Source organism: Staurois parvus, unplaced genomic scaffold (assembly GCF_062004578.1).
Source record: "Staurois parvus isolate SC_StPar_1 unplaced genomic scaffold, SC_StPar_1.0 ptg002360l, whole genome shotgun sequence".
Taxonomy (NCBI): domain Eukaryota; kingdom Metazoa; phylum Chordata; class Amphibia; order Anura; family Ranidae; genus Staurois; species Staurois parvus.
In genome coordinates, this window is record NW_028320156.1 from 319974 (window position 1) to 345657 (window position 25684).

The window sequence follows — 25684 nt, forward strand, 5'->3', positions numbered from 1 at the left end:
GGTCGGGCCCCACCCAGGACACATCTGCAGGCCAGTCCCGGGGAGCCATGTCATGTTCTAAAGGGGCCACAGAGGCCCCCAGAACTCATGTATGTTTAGATAAATACATTACACATCTGATGGACTTTTTTTCCATAAGCAGATGTGGAAATGTGGATTTCACGCATAACTGTATATGCTTTTGCCACGTAGACCCGATCAGTTCTGCTTAATGAAGGCTGCGGTAGCGTTTGAAACCCAGTGCCCTGTGAATGTGGTACCCCTCCAGTGTAAAACCTGAATGTCTTTTTATAAAATTGAAGAATATTAAAACCCAGGAGCAAAAATTCAATATATTAAAGCTTAACCAGTCCTAATATGTGGCCCCCTTCCGCCCTACATTCTTTCCAGCAAGAAACGGTCAGCCTAACAGTAGCGGCATCCAATGAGATGCAGCTGCTGTTTGGGCATTCTGACACCCACCAGCAGCCACTGTTAAAATGCAGTAACCCAGTGGGGAATTTGTCTAGATCAGTGGTGGGCAACTGCGGCCCTCCAGCTGTCACGGAATTACATGTCCCATGAGGCATTGAAAAGTTAACAGTTTCATCATGACTTGCAGAGGCATGATGGGACTTGTAGTTCCACAACAGCCACAGTTTGCCCACACCTGGTCTAGATGAAAAAATCTGTTAGATATTTTCTGCAGGCTAAACACAAAAAAAGCTATCAGTGTTTGGCTAGTCAGTTTTCTTTTTTCCAGGGATTTTTTTCTTTTATTTTCCACTGGGGATCCCATCTGAATTCTCCTCTACTGGACTACAGAACACCACCGCCTTATGTTGTGGAGATAAGACAAGGAGGCTTTCTGTAATGCAGTGGAGATCTGCACAGGCATGACAACTCTGCGTGAGATTTGAATGCAGCAGAAGTAGTGTTGTCAACTGAAACAGGAAGTTTCTAGCAGGATCAAGAGTTGCTTGTTTGTGAACCCACACTGAGAAAACTAGAAGTGCTGCTCGAGGTTCCTATGTTTCCCAGTCTGGTGGCTCATGCTGAGGGTGCAGGCTGGGGAGAGCACGTCCTGGATTAATGCATGCATTATAAAAGGAAAGAAACAACCCGCAGTGCCACACGTCATCAGGACCCCACAGTCACTATAATAGAAGCAGCCTCAGCCCACCTCTGTTCAGGTCACACCATCCCAACGCATTTCATCCCATTAGTCAAGGAGGTGGTGGGGGTGTGGCCTAGACAGAGCCGGGCTGAGGCAGATTCTACTTTAGTGGCTGTTGGGTCCTGATGGTGTGCAGCCCCCAGGGTTGTTTATTTCCTTTATAATAGGTTCTTGTCTTTGCTTGGAGAATTTTTAGAGCAACAGCCACCGGCAAGGAGGAGAGCATTGCAGTCAGGGTTTTTTTTTTCTTTAATTCCCAGGAGGAAAATGAAAGGGCTGGGCTCTGGGGCTGGTACCCCCCTGCTTACCGATTAAATGGGGGGTAATGACAAATCCCAGGTTCACTTTAAACACTCTGTGGATGGAAACCTATTGCGGTTCTTACCTTATTAGTCTGCCATTTTCAACATAATATTGCACTCGAAAATGAACAATCATTGGAGGACCAAACTGGTCAATTCCCTATAAAAAAAAAACAAAAAAACAAACAAACAATGAAATTATAAGAACTGTAATTTGCTATTTAAAGCCAATCCCCATCTTTCTGACATGTGATCTAAGCACACAGCAGTGAAATGTTTATTTATGTAGGAGGTATTGGGAATCTTCCATATGAGTGAACATGTGGTTGAAGTGCTTCAATGGAATCCATCATGCCTTTTTCAGGTTTGAAACTATGGACTCCACTTCAAAACATTTGGACAGAGCAGGAACGGGACTGTCATTTGTGGTTATAAGCGAAATCTCCTGCGCTCAAGGACTCAGGCGGGTGGCGAATAGATGAAACCAGACCTGGAAAGATCGACCACCAATGCATGTAGAGTTGCGCAGCTCCAAATAAGGCTGGGGAAGCCCGACAAATACTGCAAATCGAAACTAAAACGAGAAGCGCACCAACCTTGCGCATTGCGCAGAGCTCTGATGAAGAAGGGATGCCCTTCAAAACGCATCAGCTGTACTGAGTATCTACCCCCATGATGGGATCCGCGCTGGCTTTCTACTTTTCAGGTCCCTTTGAGGACCTATATGCCTGATTTTATTCACTGTTTGTGAGTATTATTTTACAATTAATAAACTTTGGTTACTGAGGTAATGCGCAAGGTTGGTGCGCTTCTCATTTTTGTTTCGATTTACTGTCATTTGTGGACTGGGTCCCCACTGAGATTTCCCTTATTTCCTGTTCCTGACATCATTTACCAGGACAAAAGTAATGAGAAATCTCTCCAGTAGGGATACATGTAGCGCCTTCTAATGCAAGGTTGCAAAACCACTTGCCATGTTACCACCTATGTGAATTAATTTCAGCAAGGTAGTTTGGGAACCGATATCCCGGCTCACACTCCACGGCCTACAAGGCCTTTGTTGGGGGCGAACACAAATATTTCACAGCTGAATGTCCTTTGTGGGCCTATAACTAAATGGGACTAGTCATAGAAGGTAGAACCATGCTGTAATGGACTGGTGCAAACTATAAAGAAGTGCACCATTTATGGTTGCCTATACTTGGGGAACAAGTAGTAAGTGTATAGACTGGAACAGTCAGAGGACTGGTGATGACATGTCCACCTAATGGATTACTTGCTTGGAAACCAATATCCTTGGTGTATTGGGGCCAGGTGTATAGAACAGTCACCTCCCAACAGACCCAACCTCCAATCACAGGACTGGGACCCCAAGCAATTCAGTTATGCAATAATTGTGTTAGACCCTGACAAAGGCCTGGTACATTGTGTAGCATCAATTGAAGCATGGGACATGGTTTCCAACCTTCCCTACTGCAATTATCTCATCGAGGCTCCTAGTGTGGTAACTGGCATAATAAACCAACAATAGGGGGAAGCTACACACAGATGGCAACAACACCTTTTTCAAAAGTGGGAAAGAGTTAGAGCCTTTGTTATTACCAACTTCCCGCCCCATTAACAAAAGAATTCCTTACGTCTTATCCTGCTGTCTCCGGGACAAGAAGTATAGAAAAATCTCCCCAATGGGGTCATAGTGAGCAATAAAAACTTGACAGGTGTATTTACTCTTCCCAACTCAATCCTAAACACACACAAAACTTTTGACCTGAGTTGGATAAATGAGAAGTACTATTAATATATTTCTAAATTTTCATAATTGGAAAAACAAGGGCAGAGCTGACCTTCCTAATCTTCTCCTGTGCAGAATAACAGACCTCATGCTAAACTGTGGGTGCAGTTTAAAGTAAGAAAATACAGAGACTGTCATTGCTAACCTCCTGCTGAACATTCTGCTAACATGGCTTCAATACCTTCTCAAACCGCTAAGTCAGTGTAAAGCTGAAAAACATTTACTGGCCTCCTTGTTCTAGAACAGTGAATTAAAGCTGAACACCGATCAGCTAATGAAAATGTCCTCTGAGTATCTCCATCAGATAGTAAAGAGCTTTATGGAATGGGTTTCCATGGCCGAGCAGCTGCATCCAAGCCTTACTCCACCAAGTGCAATGCAAAGAGTCAGATGCAGTGGTGTAAAGCACACCGCCACTGGACTCTAGAACAGTGGAGACGTGTTCTCTAGTGTGACCAGTCACTCGTCTCTGTCTGGCAATCCAATGGACGTGTCTGGGTTTGGCAGTTGCCAGTAGAATGGTACTTGCCTGACTGCATTGTGCCAAGTATAAAATTTGGTGGAGGGGTGATTATGGTGTGGGGTTGTTTTTCAGGGGTTGGGCTTGACCTTAGTTCCAGTGAAGGGAACTCTTAAGGCGTCAGCATACCAAGACATGTTGGACAATTTCATGCTCTCAACTTTGTGAGAAGAGTTTGGGGATGGCCCCTTCCTGTTCCAACATGACTGCGCACCAGTGCACAAAGCAAGGTTCATAGAGGCATGGATGAGTGAGTTTGGGGTGGAGGAACTTGACTGGCCTGCACAGAGTCCTGACCTCAACCCAATAGAACACCTTTGGGATGAATTAGAGCAAAGACTACAAGCCAGGCCTCCTCCCCCGACATCAGTGCCTGACCTGACAAATGTGCTTCTGGAAGAATGGTCAAACCTTCCCATAGACACCCTCCTAAACCTTGTGGACGGCCTTCCCAGAAGAGTTGAAGCTGTTATGGCTGCAAAGGGCGGGGCCAACTCAAATTTGAACCCTACAGACCAAGGCTGGGATGCCATTAAAGTTCATGTGCATGGAAAGGCAGGCATTCCAAAACTTTTGGCAATATAGTGTATGTATGCACCATACCTGGGATCCCTGTGGAAGCTGTAAATCACTGTAGTGGGCACTACCTACAACAGTGGTTGCCATTAGCTTCCAGGTCCTGTGCAGAGCATCTGCCCTGCTGCTTACTGACCACAGTACATTTCTTGCTTGGCAAGGGTGCCATTCATGGAACACAGTTAATGAGCAGTGTTCTCTGATTGGAAGAGACGCAGTATATGGGTATATGGAAGGGTTTACAACCACTTTAAATAAAATCATGAAGGCCCTTCATGGACAGATAGCGCCAACTGTGTGGCCTAATGTTCACGCTTGTGTAACAAGGCAGTAATTCCTACATATTTAAACAACAGCTGATTGCCATCCTCCATATGGACTCCATCATTGTAACATGCTCCGGCTCCCTGCGACAGTTGTTGGGGAATGCAACTGGCACTTTGAGAAACACAGGATGACCTCAAGCCCCAAGCATGCGGCACTCCACATTATACGGCCCCTGGATTAATGACATACAAATGTCTAAGTTATACGTGGTGCGCTAATCACATAGCCATAGCTGGATCGCATATATTCAGCTGTGGGATCAAGAGCATTGCTGAAATGTTTAAATGACAATATGGAGAAGATACATTGTAAGCCCAAAACCACTAGGGGGGGCAGTTCTCCAGATTCCATCTACGGGGTTCATAAAACATCAAACTTTCTGGCAAATCAATCAACCGCTAGAGTAGAACACCGACTTCTATTGCCAGCAACACATTCTCAATTTCTGTTAATATGGTGATTCCGTATATCTGCTCTTGATAAAATCAGTAAATAAAAATGGAATCCATTAAACACATTTCCTCTATAGTAGAAAATTGTTGGATACAGCCATGGGGATAAATATAATAGAACATATCATTTTTTTTTTTTAATAAAGAAAACATTTTCATTCTTTTTCAACAGGAGGCAAGAAGGTGGCGTTCCATGTGCCAGACAGCAAACAAAGACATGATGGTAGGTTACTTGGCCCCTTTCAAAATCGGCTCTAGTATGGCCCTATATACAGTATGCATGTCAGATATGGGTCTTAGATTGTAAGCTCCTTGAGAGCAAGAACTGATGTGAATGTACAATATGTAAAGCAGTGCATACATTGTTGTTAACCACTTAGAATACATGAAGGTAAAAAACAAAACCTTGAGCCCTTAGAACCACTTTAAAATTATAAAAAGGTTGAGGCTGACAAAGGAAACCAATGTGTGGTCAGCAGAGGCGCCCTTTAAACAAAAAGTTGCTTCCAAATGGATTCTTCGGGGTCAGTATTTATTGATTGCAAAAGCAAATTAAAACACCATCAACGCATTTCGTGGTTCTTTAGTGGCCACTTCAGCAGAAAAAGGTGTACAAGACACTTGAATGGGTGGGATCTGTGTGCATTCCTTCAGCCTAGGAGTATACTGTATCAATAGAATATACTCTGAGCTGAAGGAATGCACACAGATCCCACCCATTACAGTTGTGGGGGATCCTGTTGCCGTGCAACGGATCCCCTCGGGCCATGGCTTTGCAAGTGCGCATGAGCGGGAGTGTGCGGGCACGCATGCGCAGTAGTGTACATGTCACCGCAAGGCAGGCTATTTAAACCTGCAATACAGTGTAATCAATGCCTTCTGGTCTATAACGTCTCTGCACTCTATTACCTGATTCTGTTGCCTGTATCCTGATCTGACTAAGAAAGAACTCCGCCTGCACCGACCCCGGCTATCACTGACTATTCGCTTGCCTGCTCCCTTGTACTTGATTTGCTCGTTTGATACTGACCCGGCTTGGTCTGATTCTGCTGCACCTACCTACCTGTACGTGCACCTGGCTGGCATCCTGATGGCTGCCATACTTACCTGCTGCACCCACAGTCCTGCACCCGGCCTGCATCCTGGTCACTGCCATACCTGCCTGCTGCTGCATCCACACTCCTGTGTCCAGTCCCAGTCTGCATCCTGATTGCCACCATACCTGCCTGCTGCTGCACCTACGTTCCTGCATCTGCACCTGGCCTGAATCCGGATCTCCTGGGTCTTCAGCTACCTGCTGCCAGCTCTAGGCCTACCTGGCACTCATGCCACTGCTGGCTCTGTGCCCTCTGTTCCCACTATCTGGGGCTCCGAGCGGGAGTCGTAAGAGGATGCCTCCTCTCCACGTCAGGCTCCCCAACAAGCTACGTGACAAAAGTGTACAGTATACTTTTTCCTGATGAAGTGGCCCCTAAAGAGCCACGAAACGCGCTGAAGAAAGTCATAGTCTCCATATGTTCTAAAACAGGTTGTTTGACCCAAGGACAGGTGGCAGCACAGTGGCTAAGTGGTTATCACTTCTGCTTAGCAGCACTAGGGTCTTGACTCGAATCCCAACCATGACGTTACCTGCTTGGACTTTGCATGTTCTCCCTGTGCCTGTGTGGGTTTCTTCTGGGTACTCTGATTTCCCACACTCCAAGAACATGCTGGTAGGTTAATTGGGTCCTGTCTAAATTGACCCTTGTATATGTACACTATATTGCCAAAGGTATTGGGATGCCTGCCGTTACACGCACATGAACTTTAATGGCCCCCCAGTCTTAGTCTGTAGGGTTCAATATTGAGTTGGCCCCGTCCTTTGCAGCTATAACAGCTTCAACTCTTCTGGGAAGGCCGTCCACAAGGTGTAGGAGGGTGTCTATGGGAAGGTTTGACCATTCTTCCAGAAGCACATTTGTGAGGTCAGGCACTGATGTCGGGGGAGGAGGCCTGGCTCGCAGTCTCCACTCTGATTCATCACAAAGGTGTTCTGTCGGGTTGAGGTCAGGACTCTGTGCAGGCCAGTCAAGTTCCTCCACCCCAAACTTGCTTTTCCATGTTTCTATGGACCTTGCTTTGTGCACAGTCATGTAGGAACAGGAAGGCGCCATCCCCAAACTCTTCCCACAAAGTTGGGAGCAAGAAAATTTGCCAACATGTCTTGGTATGCTGATGCCTTAAGAGTTTCCTTCACTGGAACTAGGGGGCCAAGCCCAACCCCTGAAAAACAACCCCACACTATAATCCCCCCTCCACCAAATTTTATACTTGGCACAATGCAGTCAGGCAAGTACCGTTCTCCTGGCAACTGCCAAACCTAGACATGTCTATCAGATTGCCAGACAGAGAAGAGTGATTGGTCACTCCAGAGAACACGTCTCCACTGCTCTAGAGTCCAGTGGTGGCATGCTTTACACCACTGCATCCGACGCTTTGCATTGCACTTGGTGATGGAAGGCTTGGATGCAGCTGCTCGGCCATGGAAACCCATTCCATGAAGCTCTCTACGCACGGTTGTGCTAATCTGAAGTCCACATGAAGTTTGGAGGTCTTTAGCTATTGACTCTGCAGACAGTTGCCAACTTCTGTGCACTTCGGCATGTGCTGACCCCGCTCTGTCATTTTATGTGGCCTACCACTTGGTGGTGATGCCGAGTTGCTGTTGTTCCCAGTTGCTTCCACTTTGTTATAATACCACTAACAGATGACTTAGAAAGAAAATTTCACGAATTATTGCACAGGTGACCACCTATCACGGGACCACGCTTGAATTCACTGAGCTCCTGAGAGCGACCCATTCTTTCACAAATGTTTGTAGAAGCAGTCTGCATGCCTAGGTGCTTGATTTTATACACCCGTGGCCATGGAGGGGATTAGAACATTTGAATCCAATGATTTGGAGGGAGATCAACACTTTTGGCAATATATATATATATATATATATACACACACACACATACATACACAGTGCTCAGCATAAATAAGTACACCCCAACCGATTTGTCAGAAAACCATTAATTTCTTTTCAGAATCAACATTTTCTCTGGGACATTATACTACACAATACTCCTACAAATGCAGGCCATTGATTGAAAACAAGAGGAAAAATTTGTGTGCAAATTAACAAACAACAAATTCATTCAAGACCATGTTGCAAAAATGAATACACACCAATGAAAGTCGTAGGAGCAAATCTAAATTTTAGACAAAATCTTAATTAACAAGAATTCAACTACAGGTGAGTCTAATGATTGAGGTGATTGGGACACCTGAATCCAATGATTTGGAAGGGCATCCCAATACGTTTGGCAATATAGTGTATGTATGAATGTGAGTTAGACTGGCCATACATTATACAATTATCTTCCAATTTTATGCCCAATTTCCTTTAGATTTACCTTCAACTGTGTAGTGCAAGGGCCTGCCTAATTGGATACAACTGAAAGTGTTTAGGTTTGTCCTCCTATTATATGGTTTTTGGTAAATCTAAACCAAAAATCTCCAGATAATTGTATAATGTATGGCCAGCCTTAGGGACCTTACATTGTACGCTCCTCGAGGGTAGGGACTGATGTGAATGTACAATATATATGTAGAATGATGCGTAAATTGATGGCGCAATATAAGTATCTGTAATTAATTAACCAGCAACCTCTTGAATAATTTTGAACTTTTTACATGCATACAACTGAATACTACTCTTACAAGAATCGCTTTCATGGCTTTTCATCCCTCTATTTCCCCTTGTCTCTGCTCATCTGAAGCTCCACTGACCAATTTTACAATGAAATGAATGAGAATAGAATAGGAACATAGGTGGTGAGAATTGAGGTGTCCCCTTCCATTAGTGGTCAGTATAGAAGTGACCACTAACATTGCTGGTCATTGCTCAAGGAACTCCTTGCAACCTCAGGAGGAACCAGGGGCGGACTGACAACTCATGGGGCCCCCAGGCAATAGGGGATCATGGGGCCCCTGTGTCCTTGCCCAAACTCAAAAAAGCCTATGAAAAAGGTACCAGGGGCATCTCATGGGGCTCCCTACTGACCCCGGGCCCTCGGGCAGTGCCCGAGTTTCCAAATGGTCAGTCCGCCCCTGGGAGGAACCCTAGTAATCCATGGAGCACTGGCTGGGAAAGGTCGGTCTAGACTAGTTTTTTTTTTGCCATGAATTCACAAAGAATCTATAGAACAGAAGAAGTTTCTTATGGACTCTTCCAGCAGTGAAATTCCTCAGCAAAACACAGCCAAGAAATGTGCTGAGCAAACACATCGGGTCAGGTGGCTTACCTTACTGGCCTCCTTCTTCCATTCCTTGGGGCAGTACTTGTACAGCTTCTGCGAGTGTTCCATGTACACATGCTCGTTGTCTGCAGAGAATACACAGAGGAAGCACAATCAGGCATAGAAGACAACATAACCTATTTTTCCTTTTAGCCTTTTTAAATTAGTAAGACATTTTTACAAAATAGTAAACAATTGATACCAACCAACAGCTTTTTCAAAACTGAACTCCATAATTACATACAAAAGAACTTAGTTACTAGAGGATCTGTATTTCTGTCCAGCCATTTCTGAGATTTACACAGCTCTGCCAGACAGCATAGCCAGGTCAGTGACCTCCCTTTCCTCTGCAGCAGTTAAAAACAAGAGAGTCTTTCACTATAAAAGTCTTTGCCGAAATGAAGAAAGAGAATAGTCACCTTATCAGTGTTCTGCTGCTCCTTTGATATCCAGGCTGAGGGCTTGAAGGTGACTAACCTGTATTCCTTACAGTGTATCTCAATGGAATTGAGACAGACAACTAGGACAGGGGCTTTTGGAGGGGACTGCAGGCTAGCCTCTTGCCTACTGACCATGGTCTTGGCATCTGAGGGGGCTCTATTCTTTGGGAGGTGTGTGCCAGGGGGGAACCTTTGGAATAGTTTACTTAGGATTCAACTCCATATCTCTCCAAAACACAAGAACTGGAGGACCAGGACACAGATTTGGGATCTCTGTGCTCAAACCAGCATTGACTGCTTCAATCCCCCCTTCCTAGACTCAGAGACCCTAAGAAGATGTTGATATAATCGGCTCAAAACAACCTGATGCTGAGGACTCTTGCTCAGATCTGTTTATTAAGGTGTTATGTGTTTACTGTCTTTCTACCATTATGTGCCTCCTAGGTGTGCATTCCCGTTGTTAATTGAGTTAATTGAGTCACCTATTGTTTCTGTCTGTCTGCTAATCCTCCTGGAGATGTGATTAGTATTATGTCCACTTTACCTTGTTACCAAACCATTGTGAGATGTTGTTCCTAAAGTAGAATATTTGTTTTATTGTTTATGTGGGGACTGCCCCTATTTCTGAAGTGCATAAAAACCCAGTATTTCTGTTCAATAAAGTGTTCCAGTTGTGTCAGGAATGGACTTGCCAATGGTGGTGGGACTCACCTGCCTTGTGGGCTGCAGTACCAGGGCTGGCCAGCGGGTGCTCTCGGATGACTGCAGGAGTGAGCTTCTGGTTTCTATCACCTGAGGCTGATTGCAGGAGGTGTATTTAAGGAATGGCCAGACCTGCAGTCAGTGCCTTGGTGTATGTTTCCCATGAGCCCCTGTACCTGCATCCTGTCTGCTTCCTGCCTGATTCTGCTTGATCCTGACCCTGAATGAACTCCGCCTGTCCTGACCTCGGCTATTCCTGACCACTCTCCAGCCTGCTCCTTTGGTACCTTGTCTGCCTGATTGTTCCTGACCCGGCCCGTCTGACTACGCTCTGCCTACTCCTTTGTGTCTTGTCTGCCCGATGATTCCTGACCCGGCCCACCTGACCACTCCACCTCACCAGCCCTGACTGCTCTTATCTGTGTACATTCCGTTATCAGTTGGAGGTTTGGTTTTGTTATATTGTGCATTATATTTGTGTATAACCCTTAATAAATTATATATATATATTGTTACACCATACTTGAGCCTGCGTTTCCCTGTGTCAGTTCACGCATCTCTGGTCTTACCAGGAGCCCTGACAAGTTGCATCTAATCTAGTGTTCCCTAGTATTGGGTGCAATGCCCAGCTATAATACCTTGATCCTGGGTTCCAGTGGCGAGGAATCAGTTCTCTGACAGAATTACCCAAACGGGGTAACAGGTGGTTCATCACTGGAATACTTTTGTTTGTTTTGGAAAGAGTGGGGAAGAGCTACAACCTCTCATGTTCTTATTGCTGTCTGGGTCCTCAGTGGGGAAATTTACCCTTTTGTTTGTACTGATGACCATTGCTCCTGAGGAAATTTCCGAGGAAATCCAAAGTTTGAGAGCTGTGCTCAGAACAAGAGGTGAGGGGAAATCAGCTAATTGTTTCGGGGACAACTGTGACACAACAGATTTCCCCTGATTGTGGGAAAATTTCTTTTCCTGTCCCTGAGATACAATAGGAAGTTAGTGAATGAAAATTTCCACAATGGTACTCAGACAGCCAAAAACGAAGCTGATCTATCCAAAACTACAAAGAGGCAGCATTTTAGCAGGAAAAAAAACACTTGACGCATCACGTGCTTGGGCATTAATTCATTTTATGGGCCAGAATAATAATTTATGATGGCTACTGAAATGAATTACCACTCAAGCTCCAGGTGCCTTAGCAGTAACGTGTGTTTAGACGTGTCAATCGTTTTTTCTGCCAAAATGCTGCTGATCCTGGACACACTGGCAGTGGGTTTTTTTGCTGCCTCTAAACGCCCCTGTCTCATTGAAAACCTCAGGGTAGTAAGCCCTTGTAGATCGCCAACTCAGGGTTCCCTAGGACGCAGAGTCTAAGCCCCAGCCTGCTTCTATACCAGGGCCCCTGATGGTGGGGATGGACTTGCAGCAAGCTGGAACCAGGTCACGGCCCCCAGGTACATCCAGCTGAGGGGCTATAGGGAAATAAAAATCCAACAAAAGATCAAAACTTAAAATGTTATGGGTTCGTTTAGACATGCAGTTATCATTTCCACCCCTCTGAAAACAGAGCTGGATTGATTTTCAGAGGGCGTTTTAACAGGCAGTGAGGAAGCAATAGGCAGAAGAAAAGGAGGGCACCCTCCTTTTTTTTGCATATCTTTGAGGGATTCCCCACATCCTTGACGAGGATCTGCCAGTCCCTTCCCAGGTGTTTTAACAGGCAGTGAGGAAGCAATAGGCAGACGAAGACAGAGCTGGATTGATTTTCAGAGAGCGTTTTAATAGGCAGTGAGGAGGCAATATGCAGAAGAAAACGAGGGCACCCTGCATTTCTTCTATATTATTATTATTATACAGTATTTATATAGCGCCAAAGGGTATGCTCAGCACTGTACAATAGCAAGGGGAACAGAACATGAGACAAGACAGTAACAATACAATATACGAGGGAGCTTACAATCTAGGAGGGAGGGGAAGGTGGTACAGGAGGAAATGGCTGTGGGGGATGGAGTGGTGGGAGGAGTGGAGGATGTTAGTTGTGAGGTCGGGTGTTAGGTGAGGGTGGGGTAGGCATCCCTGAAGAGGAGGGTTTTCAGGGTGCGCCTGAAGGTGAGGAGGGTAGGCGACAGTCTGATGGATTGGGGTAGGGAGTTCCAGAGGATGGGGGAAGTCCTGGAGAAGTCTTGCAATCGGGCGTGGGAGGAGGAGACCAGGGAGCTAGAGAGCAGGAGGTCCTGTGAGGAGCGGAGGGCACGGGTAGGGTAGTATTTGGGTATCAGGTCAGTTATGTAGTTCGGGGCGGCATTGTGAATGGCTTTGTAGGTCAGATTTAGCAGTTTGAATTTGATGCGCTGGGAGCCAATGAAGGGATTGGCAGAGGGGGGAGGCAGATGTGGAGCAGTTGATGAGGTGGATGAGTCTGGCCTCTGAGTTTATGATAGACTGGAGTGGGGATAGCGCTCGTTTGGGTAGGCCGGTGAGGAGGGAGTTGCAGTAGTCCAGGCGTGAGATGATGAGGGAGTGTACGAGTTGTTTGGTGGTGTCTGGGGTGAGGAATGTGCGTATCTTGGAGATGTTGCGGAGGTGGAGCCTGCAAGATCTAGATAGCAGTTGGATGTGGGGTAGGAAGGAGAGGTGGGAGTCCAGGGTGACACCCAGGACTTTGGCGTGTGGGGTGAAAGAGATGGTGACGTTAGTAGTACCTTTGAGGGATTCCCACATCCTTTGCGAGGAGCTGCCGGTCCCTTCCCAGGCGTTTGCCTTCCGGTCCATACCTTCTTCCATCATCCACCCCAGGAAGCCACCCACTGAGTTCACCCTGCCACATCTTCGGTCTCATAGGATCTCCACCATCCCTGACGAGACTTGCCGGCTCCCATCCAGGTTCTTCAGCTCCGTGGTCTGCCTCCTCTTCCTATTGTCCATCCTATGGGCCATTGCACCCAGTGACTCCTCCTCATTAATTTTTGTGCTCAGTCAGTTCCCTATTTTCCTCCATTGTGCCTTGTCACCATCCCATTCCATATTATGTGAGCACTGAATTTTTGTTCATTATTTTATGATCATTGTATGTACTACAGTGAGGAGGCAATAGTTCACCTCCTTGCCTACTGTTTTATCCCAGAAAAGGCCAACCTACTGTACCACAACTACTGCCACGATTGTGGTGCAGCCCCATTTTCCTTAATGGGTCACGTACGGCGGTGGTAACGCACGCCGAATGCAACATGCTGATTCATTTTTGTAAAAGCCACAACGCTTTGCATGTGTACAGCCCTGAGTAGCTGCATCTCCTTGTTTAGGTGAGCGATCGGAGGGCAGTAAAACTGCAGCTCAACTGCCTTCTTAAACTGCTCTCCAGCTGCCTGTGCGAATGAGCCCTTAGGCTAAAGTTGTGCTTTAAAAAGCTTTTAGTAGAATTTTGCTGTATATTTTTGTATTTAGAACGTTTGTTCAATTTTCTAATTGTTAGCGAGGTCAAAGCGACATTCACTTTCAGCTGCAGCGACGAGAGCATTCAAATGGGCGGGATGAAAACATTTTCTTGAACAAATTTCTAACAGTGTATGTGGTTTTTGTTCAGGACATGACATTCATTCTACAATCGAATATCAAATGCAAACAAAATTTCAAGCGACGTTCATACACCGATCAAATGCACACACTTTCATACGAACGTTTGTTCAAAAATCTACTACTGTACAACCAGCCTTATGAATGCATGAATGAGTGTATATTTCTATATATTTGGAAGTCTGTCCATCCAGGAGCGGACTGACAACTCATGGGGCCCCCAGGCAATAGGGGATCATGGGGCCACTGTGTCCTTGCCCAAACTTAAAAAGCCTATGAAAAAGGTACCAGGGGCATCTCATGGGGCCCCCTACTAACCCCGGGCCCTCGGGCAGTGTCTGAGTTTCCAAATGGTCAGTCCGCCCCTGTGTCCATCCTTGCCCCATTTAGAGATATAAGAACACCCGACTAGTTATAGTTGTCTAGAAGGGAGAAAAAAAAGTATACAATGTCACTGCTACTTTTGCGAGGTATTACCTGGGTTTGCAAAGGCAAAGGGGACTTACATCTTTTGTGGAAATTGAGGAAGATCTTTAAATTAAAGTTCAGCTCGAAGTTCAACTTTAAATACAGCAAATACGAATGCTAAAGTTTACCATTGATTCGATTATGCGCAGCACATTAGCAGCAGAGGGAACTCGTGTAAATCTTCTCCTGTAGTTTGACTGAAGATCAAACCCGCTTGTTTACTTAAGCATTTTGTTTCTCTTTGTAAATGAAGAAGAAAGAGTTCTTTGCTGCGGATGGTAAATCTGGAATCTGCAGGCCCAGGAATGTCAGTCCTGGAGGACAACATATCAGGGTAGCTTCAGCTGTCTCCATTCATCACCCTGAACTCCACGTGTTCCATCAACACCGCCATTCGCAGGATAAACCACAGAAAAGTGAAAACGTACAATGCTGCCCATGGGCGGACTGACAACTCATGGGGCCCCCGGGCAATAGGGGGTTCATGGGGCCCCTGTGTCCTTGCCCAAACTCAAAAAAGCCTATGAAAAAAAGGTACCAGAGGCATCTCCTGGGGCCCCCTACTGACCCCGGGCCCTCGGGCAGTGCCCAAGTTTCCAAATGGTCAGTCCGCCCCTGATGCTGCCCGATACAGAGCCATGGAGTTAAAGGGGCAATAAAGCCCACCAAGAGACTTGTGAGGACTCTACCTGTGGGTACCAGAACTACCAAATTTAATGAATCACCAAAAAAAGCCAATAATTGTGCAAAGTCATAAATGGTGAATTTTCAGGATTCGTGGATTACTTGATGCTCTGGATCAAGCAAGTTTGTGAAGGAACACTAAGGAAATATAGATAACCGTTATCACATTTCAGAATGCCCAGAGATCGTAAAGCGGAGCTCCACCCAAAGGGGAAAGTTCCGCTTTAAGTCTTTGTCCCCCGCTCCCCATTAAGGATTGGTACCTTTGTGGAGTGGGTACCCGAATTTGACAGGTACCCGCTCCCACTTCTGCTGCGATCGCCCAAGGTGATCGTAAGCGGAAGGTGTCCCCACTCCCCGTAGTCTTCTGGGACATGTGACAGGTCCCAGAAGACTACGGAGACCATTCACAAACCGCAGTGCTTCTCACGCATGCACAGTGGGCACCTGGCTGTGAAGCCGCAAGCTGTGCCCACACTGAAGATTCCGGGACCAGGGAAAGAAGATGGCTGGTGATAACAGCCGTGGTGAGGACACTGCTGGACCGAGGGACAGGTAAGTGGCTGTATTTTAAAAGTCAGCAGCTACAGTTTTTGTAGCTGCTGACTTTATTTTTGTTTTTCAGCTGGAACTCCACTTTAAAGATACTAACCTAATGTGGCCATTATTTACCAAATCAGGCAACCTTTGTCTAGTATATATTGGTGGCTTATAGCGACACAATATTCTGGCTTTAAAGTGTTACTAAACCCTGGAACCTGCATTCCCTATATCTGGTCTCCCCGCACCCTGCATTCACTATATCCGGTCTCCCCAGACCCTGCATTCACTATATCTGGTCTCCCCAGACCCTGCATTCCCTATATCCAGTCTCCCCAGACCCTGCATTCCCTATATCCAGTCTCCCCAGACCCTGCATTCCCTATATCCAGTCTCCCCAGACCCTGCATTCCCTATATCCAGTCTCCCCAGACCCTGCATTCCCTATATCCAGTCTCCCCAGACCCTGCATTCCCTATATCCAGTCTCCCCAGACCCTGCATTCCCTATATCCGGTCTCCCCGGACCCTGCATTCCCTATATCCGGTCTCCCCGGACCCTGCATTCACTATATCCGGTCTCCCCGGACCCTGCATTCACTATATCCGGTCTCCACGGACCCTGCATTCACTATATCCGGTCTCCCCGGACCCTGCATTCACTATATCCGGTCTCCCCGGACCCTACATTCACTATATCCGGTCTCCCCGGACCCTGAATTCACTATATCCGGTCTCCCCGGACCCTGCATTCACTATATCCGGTCTCCCCGGACCCTGCATTCACTATATCCGGTCTCCCCGGACCCTGCATTCACTATATCCGGTCTCCCCGGACCCTGCATTCACTATATCCGGTCTCCCCGGACCCTGCATTCACTATATCCGGTCTCCCCGGACCCTGCATTCACTATATCCGGTCTCCCCGGACCCTGCATTCACTATATCCGGTCTCCCCGGACCCTGCATTCACTATATCCGGTCTCCCCGGACCCTGCATTCACTATATCCGGTCTCCCCGGACCCTGCATTCACTATATCCGGTCTCCCCGGACCCTGCATTCACTATATCCGGTCTCCCCGGACCCTGCATTCACTATATCCGGTCTCCCCGGACCCTGCATTCACTATATCCGGTCTCCCCGGACCCTGCATTCACTATATCCGGTCTCCCCGGACCCTGCATTCACTATATCCGGTCTCCCCGGACCCTGCATTCACTATATCCGGTCTCCCTGGACCCCACATTCACTATATCTGGTCTCCCTGGACCCCACATTCACTATATCTGGTCTCCCTGGACCCCACATTCACTATATCTGGTCTCCCAGGACCCGGCATTCACTATATCTGGTCTCCCCGGACCCGGCATTCACTATATCTGGTCTCCCCGGACCCGGCATTCACTATATCTGGTCTCCCAGGACCCGGCATTCACTATATCTGGTCTCCCCGGACCCGGCATTCACTATATCTGGTCTCCCCGGACCCGGCATTCACTATATCTGGTCTCCCCGGACCCTGCATTCACTATATCTGGTCTCCCTGGACCCTGCATTTACTATATCTGGTCTCCCCGGACCCTGCATTCACTATATCTGCTCTCCCTGGACCCTGCATTCACTATATCCAGTCTCCCCGGACCCTGCATTCACTATATCCGGTCTCACACAGTACACAGAACATGGAAGTGCAATTATTTTAGTAAATATAAACTGCTAAATACCTTTTCTCATCAGCAGTATATAGCAGTCTTGTGACTTCTATCAGTGTCCAGCCGAGCACTGGTTAATCTTGTAGGATTATTATTATACAGGATTTATATAGCACCAACAGTTTGCTCAGCACTCTGCAATATAACGGGAGACAATACAGCAACAATACAGTTCAATACAAGAGGGTTAGGAGGGCCCTGCTCTTTGGAGCTTACAATCTAAGATTGTAGGAGTTTTCATTCTCCTCTCTGACTGTCCTATGAGGCTGCATGACCCCTGATCCTCTGTCTAGACAGCGATGATTGGCCCTGTGCTCATCACAAGCACCCTCCCAAAAAACAAAACTCTCTAGCAATACACACCAAACTGAGCATGTGCAGAGGACCTTCTTGGGCTCTGTACTATCAGCAGATGGATTAAGGACAGTAGAAGGGGAGGATCAGAGAAGACAGGATCAAACAGCATATTTACACAATGGAGAGGATTAACCCCTTAGATTCCAGGGTGAGTATAACAAGCATGCTTTACTGTAGACAGAGTCTGATTTTATGGTTGTGGGCTTAGTAACACTTTAAGAATACATACTTGAATAAAATTATTTTATTCTAGAATTTAAAGTGGTTCTAAAGGCAGGTTTTTTACTTTTGTGCATAGAATACATGAGGGAAAAAAACTTTCAGCCTTTACAACCACTTTACCACAAGTGGTTAGGGGCCTGATGCACAACACTTGGCAGAGACGCCCAAAGGATTCTGCCGTAGCCGAGGCCCCCATAGATGAATGTTTAACACAGTTCAGCTGTATATATTAGAAAAAAAATCCTGATGAATGTTTCTTTCTTGATAACAAAATATTTAATCCCCAATATAACACTGTCAGAGGGAATTATAATCTCAGCCAAATTGTATCATTTTTCCATCCTGTCATTCTTCAACTGTCATTTTTCAGGGCAGATTTGCATCTGACTTGTGGGAGACGATGAAGTCATCTGACAGATTTATACACCAGGCCCTATATGACCTGATTCTACACTTCTTAATGATCATCCGGTTTCTTTACCCCGAGTCCAATCTTTCTAAAGTCAAGACTGAAGGGAAATACAAACGACAGTTCTATTTTTAAAAGGACTTTGTCTTTCACCTCTCCAATAAAACGTGAGCAGGCGGAGAATGATAGAATAGGTAGTATTACCCCGTCTACGGCATCCCCGGAGTTAATTACGAATGTATGTTTCTGTTCTCTCTCAGTACGCAGGGCAATTATCACCAGCCTGGACATGTCTGGTGTCTTATGTGACCCCATTCCTATCGCTGAACAAATCGCTGAGCTGACTTTCTAGTCATGTTGGGCTGTCAAGTCTAAATTCTTCCTTCTTTCTTTTTTTTTTCAGTATACTAAGGCAGGCCATAGATGGGTCGAAAATCAGCCGATCTTTCGGCCGAAAAAAAAAAAAAAAAATGATTTTCGCACTGTTAATGGTGTAATTGGTCGGCCATTTTTCTGGATTTTGGCACATTTTTTTTTTTAAATCGGTAAAAGTTGGAAAAAAAAAAAACGGACGATTTTCGCAGCAATGATGGGCAAATCGGCCGATCTTTTTACCGATAAAAAAATCTGCATATGAGCCGTGACTTGGAAAAAGAAAAAGAAAGGAGAAAAGAGAAAGGGGAAAAGAGAAAGGGGAAAAGAGAAAGGGGAAAAGAGAAAGGGGAAAAGAGAAAGGGGAAAAGAGAAAGGGGAAAAGAGAAAGGGGAAAAGAGAAAGGGGAAAAGAGAAAGGGGAAAAGAGAAAGGGGAAAAGAGAAAAGAGAAAGGAGAAAAGAGAAAGGAGAAAAGAGAAAGGAGAAAAGAGAAAGGAGAAAAGAGAAAGGAGAAAAGAGAAAGGGGAAAAGAGAAAGGGGAAAAGAGAAAGGGGAAAAGAGAAAGGAGAAAAGAGAAAGGAGAAAAGAGAAAGGAGAAAAGAGAAAGGAGAAAAGAGAAAGGAGAAAAGAGAAAGGAGAAAAGAGAAAGGAGAAAAGAGAAAGGGGAAAAGAGAAAGGGGAAAAGAGAAAGGAGAAAAGAGAAAGGAGAAAAGAGAAAGGAGAAAAGAGAAAGGAGAAAAGAGAAAGGGGAAAAGAGAAAGGGGAAAAGAGAAAGGGGAAAAGAGAAAGGGGAAAAGAGAAAGGGGAAAAGAGAAAGGGGAAAAGAGAAAGGGGAAAGGAGAAAGGGGAAAGGAGAAAAGAGAAAGGGGAAAAGAGAAAGGGGAAAAGAGAAAGGGGAAAAGAGAAAGGAGAAAGGAGAAAAGAGAAAGGGGAAAAGAGAAAGGAGAAAAGAGAAAGGGGAAAAGAGAAAGGAGAAAAGAGAAAGGGGAAAAGAGAAAGGAGAAAAGAGAAAGGAGAAAAAGAAAGGAGAGAGAAAGAAAAAAGGATAAAAAGAAAAAAGGAGAAGAAGAAAGGAGAAAAAGAAAGGAGAAAAAGAAAGGAGAAAAAAGGAGAAAGAGGAGAAAAAGATAAGAAGAAAAAGAAGAATTTCAGTCTGCTATTATATTTGACATGAAAAAGTATTGCGGTTGCAACATTGTATCTATTTGTATCCGAATAAAAACATCTGTATCTGAAATGGATACAAATAGATACAATGTTGCAACCGCTATACTTTTTAATGTCAAATATAATAGCGGAGCTCTCTGCAGGGACAGAAGTAATTAAATGCCGGCCGTAGACGGGACGAAAAGCGGCCGATTGTTTTTACCGTTGGTGGTAACTTCAGCCTATTGAACAACCAATTTTTCGTTTGTTTTTTTTTAAATGTCTGCTTTTCGGCCTGCATTAGCGGTAGGGGAGAAGGTTTCTTTTCTTTTCTGCTGTTGAAGTTTTATTCAAAGTGGACTTTTCAGTAAATGTACACATCTGTATGAATAAATTCCTGACACAATACAAGCATTTGGTGGAGCGCTGGACCCACTACTAGGACATAGCTAGCTTGATGTACAGTTCCTAAATGCAGCTCTCGGCCAGTTGGGGTCCTTGGAGTGGTCAGAAATGTATGGAAAAGGATGGGAGGGATGCAGGTTTTTTTAATCAAATCCTGTAAAAGTTTACTTATCTTCACAATAGGTCAGATGATCTGGCCAATCTCTATGGGGGGCTCACAACTCCCCCTTCATTCAGACTGGGGTATGTTCTGTTTCAAATGCCAATTTATGTATTGACCTTCATTGACCCAGTCTGTCTGGGCAGTATGGTCACTTGCTGATTTGACACCATCCACAGGCAGTTTAACTCTTCAATGACACACTTAAAGCGGAGTTCCATTCACTCTGTAAAAAAAAAAAACTGTAGCTGCTGACTTTTAAAAAATAGCCACTCACCTGTCCCACGATCCCGCGTTGGCCTCGCCACAGCCCATTTTACCAGCCGTCCTGTATTCCAGGTGCCAGCATCTTCAGTGTGGGCACCCGGCTGTGACAGCTTGTGGCTTCACAGCCGGGTGCCCACTGCGCATGCGTGAGTAGTGCTGCGCTTCCTGAATGGCCCCGTCATCTTCTGGGACCTGTCATGTGTCCCACAAGACTTCGAGGAGGGAGGGTAGGAGGACAACTTCCATTTCCGATCACCTAGGCGATAGCAGCGGAAGTGGGAGAGGGTACCTATCAAATTCGGTTACCCGTCCATCCCCCCCACTTCCCAAAGGTGCCAATCCTTAATGGGAAGCGGGGGACCAATCTTTAAAGCGTTAAAGCGGAACTTTCCCTTTTGGGTGGAACTCCGCTTTAAGTTGAATCCAACATAATTTTACTTCCACTAACTGCAGCACCTAACATGTTTTTCCAGGCTTTTAAAGTATAAGAAGACCATTGCTTACCTCAGCCCTGTCTTGGTGAATAACTAACACTGACTGAGGGTACATGGAAGAAATGGGAAGGGTCTAGCTAGAACTGAGCTACCTAGTACTAAACAGGAGGGGAAGACAGAGGAAGAAAACAAAATCACATTAGTTCAGATGATATGGCCAATGTGTATGGGGGGGGGGCTCACATGTCCCCCTTCATCAGGACTGGGGTATGTTCTGTTTCAAATGCCAATTTATGTATTGGCATACCTCCCCAGTATGTCTGGACAGTACGGTCACCTCCTGACTTGACACTATCCACAGGCAGATTAACTCTTCAATGAAACACTAAGTTTTCATGCACACGGGACATTTTTACAGCGACTGTTTTGGGCTTTTGATGTTTTTTTCTAAAGCTAGTAAACCCCCCAGCATGTTATCCTATGTGTCCATGCACACACAGACTGTAATCAACGTTTTTTTGCTGGCACGTTCTTTGGCTGGAGAAAAACCCCAGGACTAGTGGGTTTCTAGAGGAGTTTAGCTGTAAAAACTCTAACACTGAAAAACACGACAAAACGCATTAAAGCACGGTAAAACACTGCAAACTGTTGTTTTTGGACTTTTTTTGACCAATAAAAAAATATTTTTTTTGGTTAAAAAAAAACCTAAAAAACGCAAACGTGGAAAAACGCAGCTAAACACTAATGCAAAAAAAATACTAAAAAAAGCTGAAATACTCATATTTTTAATGTGACTTTACACAACTAACATTACCAGCGTTATCAAAATGTCCCGTGTGCACGAGGACTTTGGCTCCATGCACACTACCGTTTTTTGGGGGGTTTTTTTGCTCAAAAAATGCTGGAAAAAAATTGCTAGTAATATCGTTTTTGGCAGTGCTTTAGTAGCGTTCAGAAGCGTTTAGGAGTGTTAGCATTTTATTCGTGTTTTTACAAATACACGTAGAGAAAAAAAAAGCTAAAAAAAAAAGCTAGAAAAAAAAGCTAAAAAAAAGCTAAAAAAAAAAAAGCTAGAAAAAAAAGCTAAAAAAAAAAGCTAAAAAAAAGCTAAAAAAAAGCTAAAAAAAGCTGTTAGGAACGTTTTGCATTTTGTCTGCTGGAAAAATGCTCCAAAAAAAATCTACAAAAAAAATTTTCTGCTCCTCAAAAAAACGCTAATAGCCTAAAGTAGTGTGCATAGGGGGCAGGGAACCCGAGAAGAGGAGGATTGGGACTTCTCTGTGCAAAATCATTATACAGGGCACGCAAGTATGACATGTTTGTCATTTTAAAAAAAAAAATCTGCCTTTAATATCACTTTAACCACTGGAGCTAAGGTTTTACCCATTCATGACCAGGGCATTTTTTGCTATTCAGCACTGCATTACTATAGCTGGTAATAGCTCGGTCATGCAACACTGTACCCAAATGATATTTATATATTTTTCACACAAACAGAGCATTCTTTTGGTAGTATTAGATCATCCCTGGGTTTTTTATTTTTTGTGATATAAATGAACATAAAAACTTCCAACGCATTTCTGGGGCACAGAACACTCCCCCTTCATCAGGGTTGGTATATTTCCATTGAAAGAGGAGACACAAAATGGCACAATCACCAAGATTATTTTTTAGTGTAATCATTGAAATATCTCAAATAATTTATCTAATCCTTCCAAAATACAAAACCAAAAAAAAAAAAAAAAAGTTTTGCCTTTAGAAACACTTTAGTTTCCAGGCCTGGAGCAAATACCTATGAAAGGGTATTTTACCTTTACCTCACCAGTCACCAAGCCAAGTCACAAGCAACAGAACAGTTGTATTATGGGAGCAATTGGTTTTCCAGGTTCAGACCTGCTCTGCCAAGATATGATAAGGAAGAGGACCAGATACAAGTTGGCATGCTACTGTATAGTGCCAAAAAAAAAAAATCACACTTCTTTGGGCTTGTTGGACCTCCCATCTCATTCATATGAATTTGGCCCTTCTGTTTACAGTCATCACAGTCCCCACTCTCCTGGAAAGGTTTTCCACATGATTTTGGAGTGTGTCTGTAGGACTTAGTGCCAATTCAACCAAAAAAAGCATATGTGAAATCACGTACTGATGTTGAATGAGAAGACCTGGCTCATAATTGGCTTTCCAATTCATCCCTAAAGTGTTTAGTAGGGTTGAATTGGGTTGGGTTGGGTTGGGATGAACCATCCCAATGGTGTTCAGTGGGGCCCTGTCCAGACCACTTGAGTTATGCCCCACAAACTACTCAAATCATTTAAGAAGTCTTTATGGTGCAGGCCATGTGCACCTGAACTCAGAGGAGTGATCATTTACTTAAGACCTTATGATACATTAGAACTCCCACAAATAGTGGGACAATGGAGGGGCAATGGACAATGGAGGGGCAATGGACAATGGAGGAGAGGAGATGATGATGGTCATATCTGTGGTAAACAGATCTTACCACTAGAGTCTTTTGTGAGTATGAAAAGCCTTTGAATGGATCAACATAGTTTACACCTCCTCAAAAATAATATTAGTATTTGGTAAAATGCTCTGAGATGCATACCCAGCCAACCTAGTGGGCCATTTGATTGGAATTTGCATCGATGCTCATCTTCAACCAATCAGTTGCTTTTACTGGACAGCTCTGCCCAGAGAACACAAGCAGTACACTATCTTCCTCTCAAGAGGGTTCATTATATTATATTGGAAGAGTTTTCCCACCAACAAGCAAAAGATGGCAAGCCCACCAAACCCATTTAATATCAGGAAGACCTTTTTATGCTCAACCAGCTCCTTAGTGCCAAGATATGAAAAGGAAGAGGACTGGACAGAAACAGGTAACTTACTTTGAATAACGCTGAGTCCAAAGAGATGGCAATCTTTCAACCGGAGGAGGTCACATACTTGGACCAATAACTCCTGACAAAGTGCTTTAACCTGCAAAAAAAAAAATGAAGTTATTAAGCTGTTATATGACTGACACACAGTAGTAGTAGTCGTGGTTTTCACAGCTTTTAAGCAGAAATAGTTTAAGTACTTAAACAGTTTGTATTTTATGCAGAAGGTTTAAAGGGAACAAAGGTCACTTAAAGTGGAACTATATCTGTTATAAAAAAAAAAAAAAAAACTGTAAACAAAGTTTTTTTTGTAATTGCATAAGAAAAATTATTTTTTTTAAAAATTGCATTGGAAACATTCTATGTTTCTTCTTACCTTCCTGTCTACAATCGTCTTTTGAGCTATGAATGTGTAAGAGTTACATTATTCCAGGCTGGCCAACCTAGATGGCCTGAAGATGTCAAAACTGGAAGAAGCCAGGGGAAGATGGAGCAAAGTATTTTTCTGCATTAGAGTAAACCCAAGGAAAAAAGTTTATATATTGAGACTGACAACTCATGGGGCCCCCGGGCAATAGGGGATCACGTGACCCCTGTCTTCTTGCCTAAACTCAAAAACGCCTATGAAAAAGGTACCAGGGGCATCTCATGGGGCCCCCTACTGACCCCGGGCCCTCGGGCAGTGCCTGAGTTTCCAAATGGTCAGTCCGCCCCTGATTGCAGCTTACCAGCCCATAGATAGATGTGGTAGCTACATTCGTTTTCTTTGACCGAGAGCAATTTCAGCAAGTACAGAAAGTTCCTGTTAATCTTGCCAGAAATGCAGTGTCCATGTCACTTCCTGTGAACTGAAATCACAATGTTATCTTCCTTCCAAGTTATCTTCTGCAAACTTCACATTTAGCCACTCTAAAACCGCCCTATTTCAGATATACTGCTGTAAGGCGGACCTCTTGTGCAAAATCACATATATAAACGTGATTCTGCACTTCCAGAAGTACTCAATGGCCCCCTTCGGCTGTGATTATTAACAGCAGAAACCGATCTCCGTGTGCCGGGCAGTGGATGTCCACCAGCACCCGCAGATCACAGGGCAGAGACACAGAACAGAGCTCTGCCTATGTCAACAAAGCAGAGCTCCATTCCGACAGGGGGGAAGTGATGGATCTTGTGTCTCTGCAAAGCAGGGAATAAGATCCATCATTTCCCTTAGTAAAAGCAGCATACAGTGTACAGAAAACACATAGCTAGGCACACAGTTAACATTTTGAGTGCCCTATATGTTTTACTCCTTCCCAGCCAGTGTCATTAGTAGTGTCCAGGGGCAGACTGACCATTCCAGCACTCAGGCACTGCCCGAGGTCCCGGGGTCAGTAGGGGGCCCCATGAGATGCCCCTGGTACCTTTCATAGGCTTTTTTGGGTGTGGTTTGAGTGTAAGCGAGGACACAGAGGCCCCATGATCC

The 25684-nt window shown here is 44.9% G+C and overlaps 1 protein-coding gene across 1 annotated transcript in view; it reads right to left on the minus strand.

Moving 5' to 3' along the window:
• The window catches only part of FRMD6 (FERM domain containing 6), a 140396-nt gene that overhangs the window by 32890 nt on the left and 81822 nt on the right, over positions 1-25684 (minus strand). The window contains exons 3-5 of the mRNA XM_089665813.1: positions 24229-24319; positions 9457-9536; positions 1542-1618 (exon numbers count right to left, since the gene is read on the minus strand). Coding sequence (XP_089521939.1) covers positions 1542-1618; positions 9457-9536; positions 24229-24319 — 248 coding nt within the window. The remainder of the gene's footprint in view (positions 1-1541; positions 1619-9456; positions 9537-24228; positions 24320-25684) is intronic.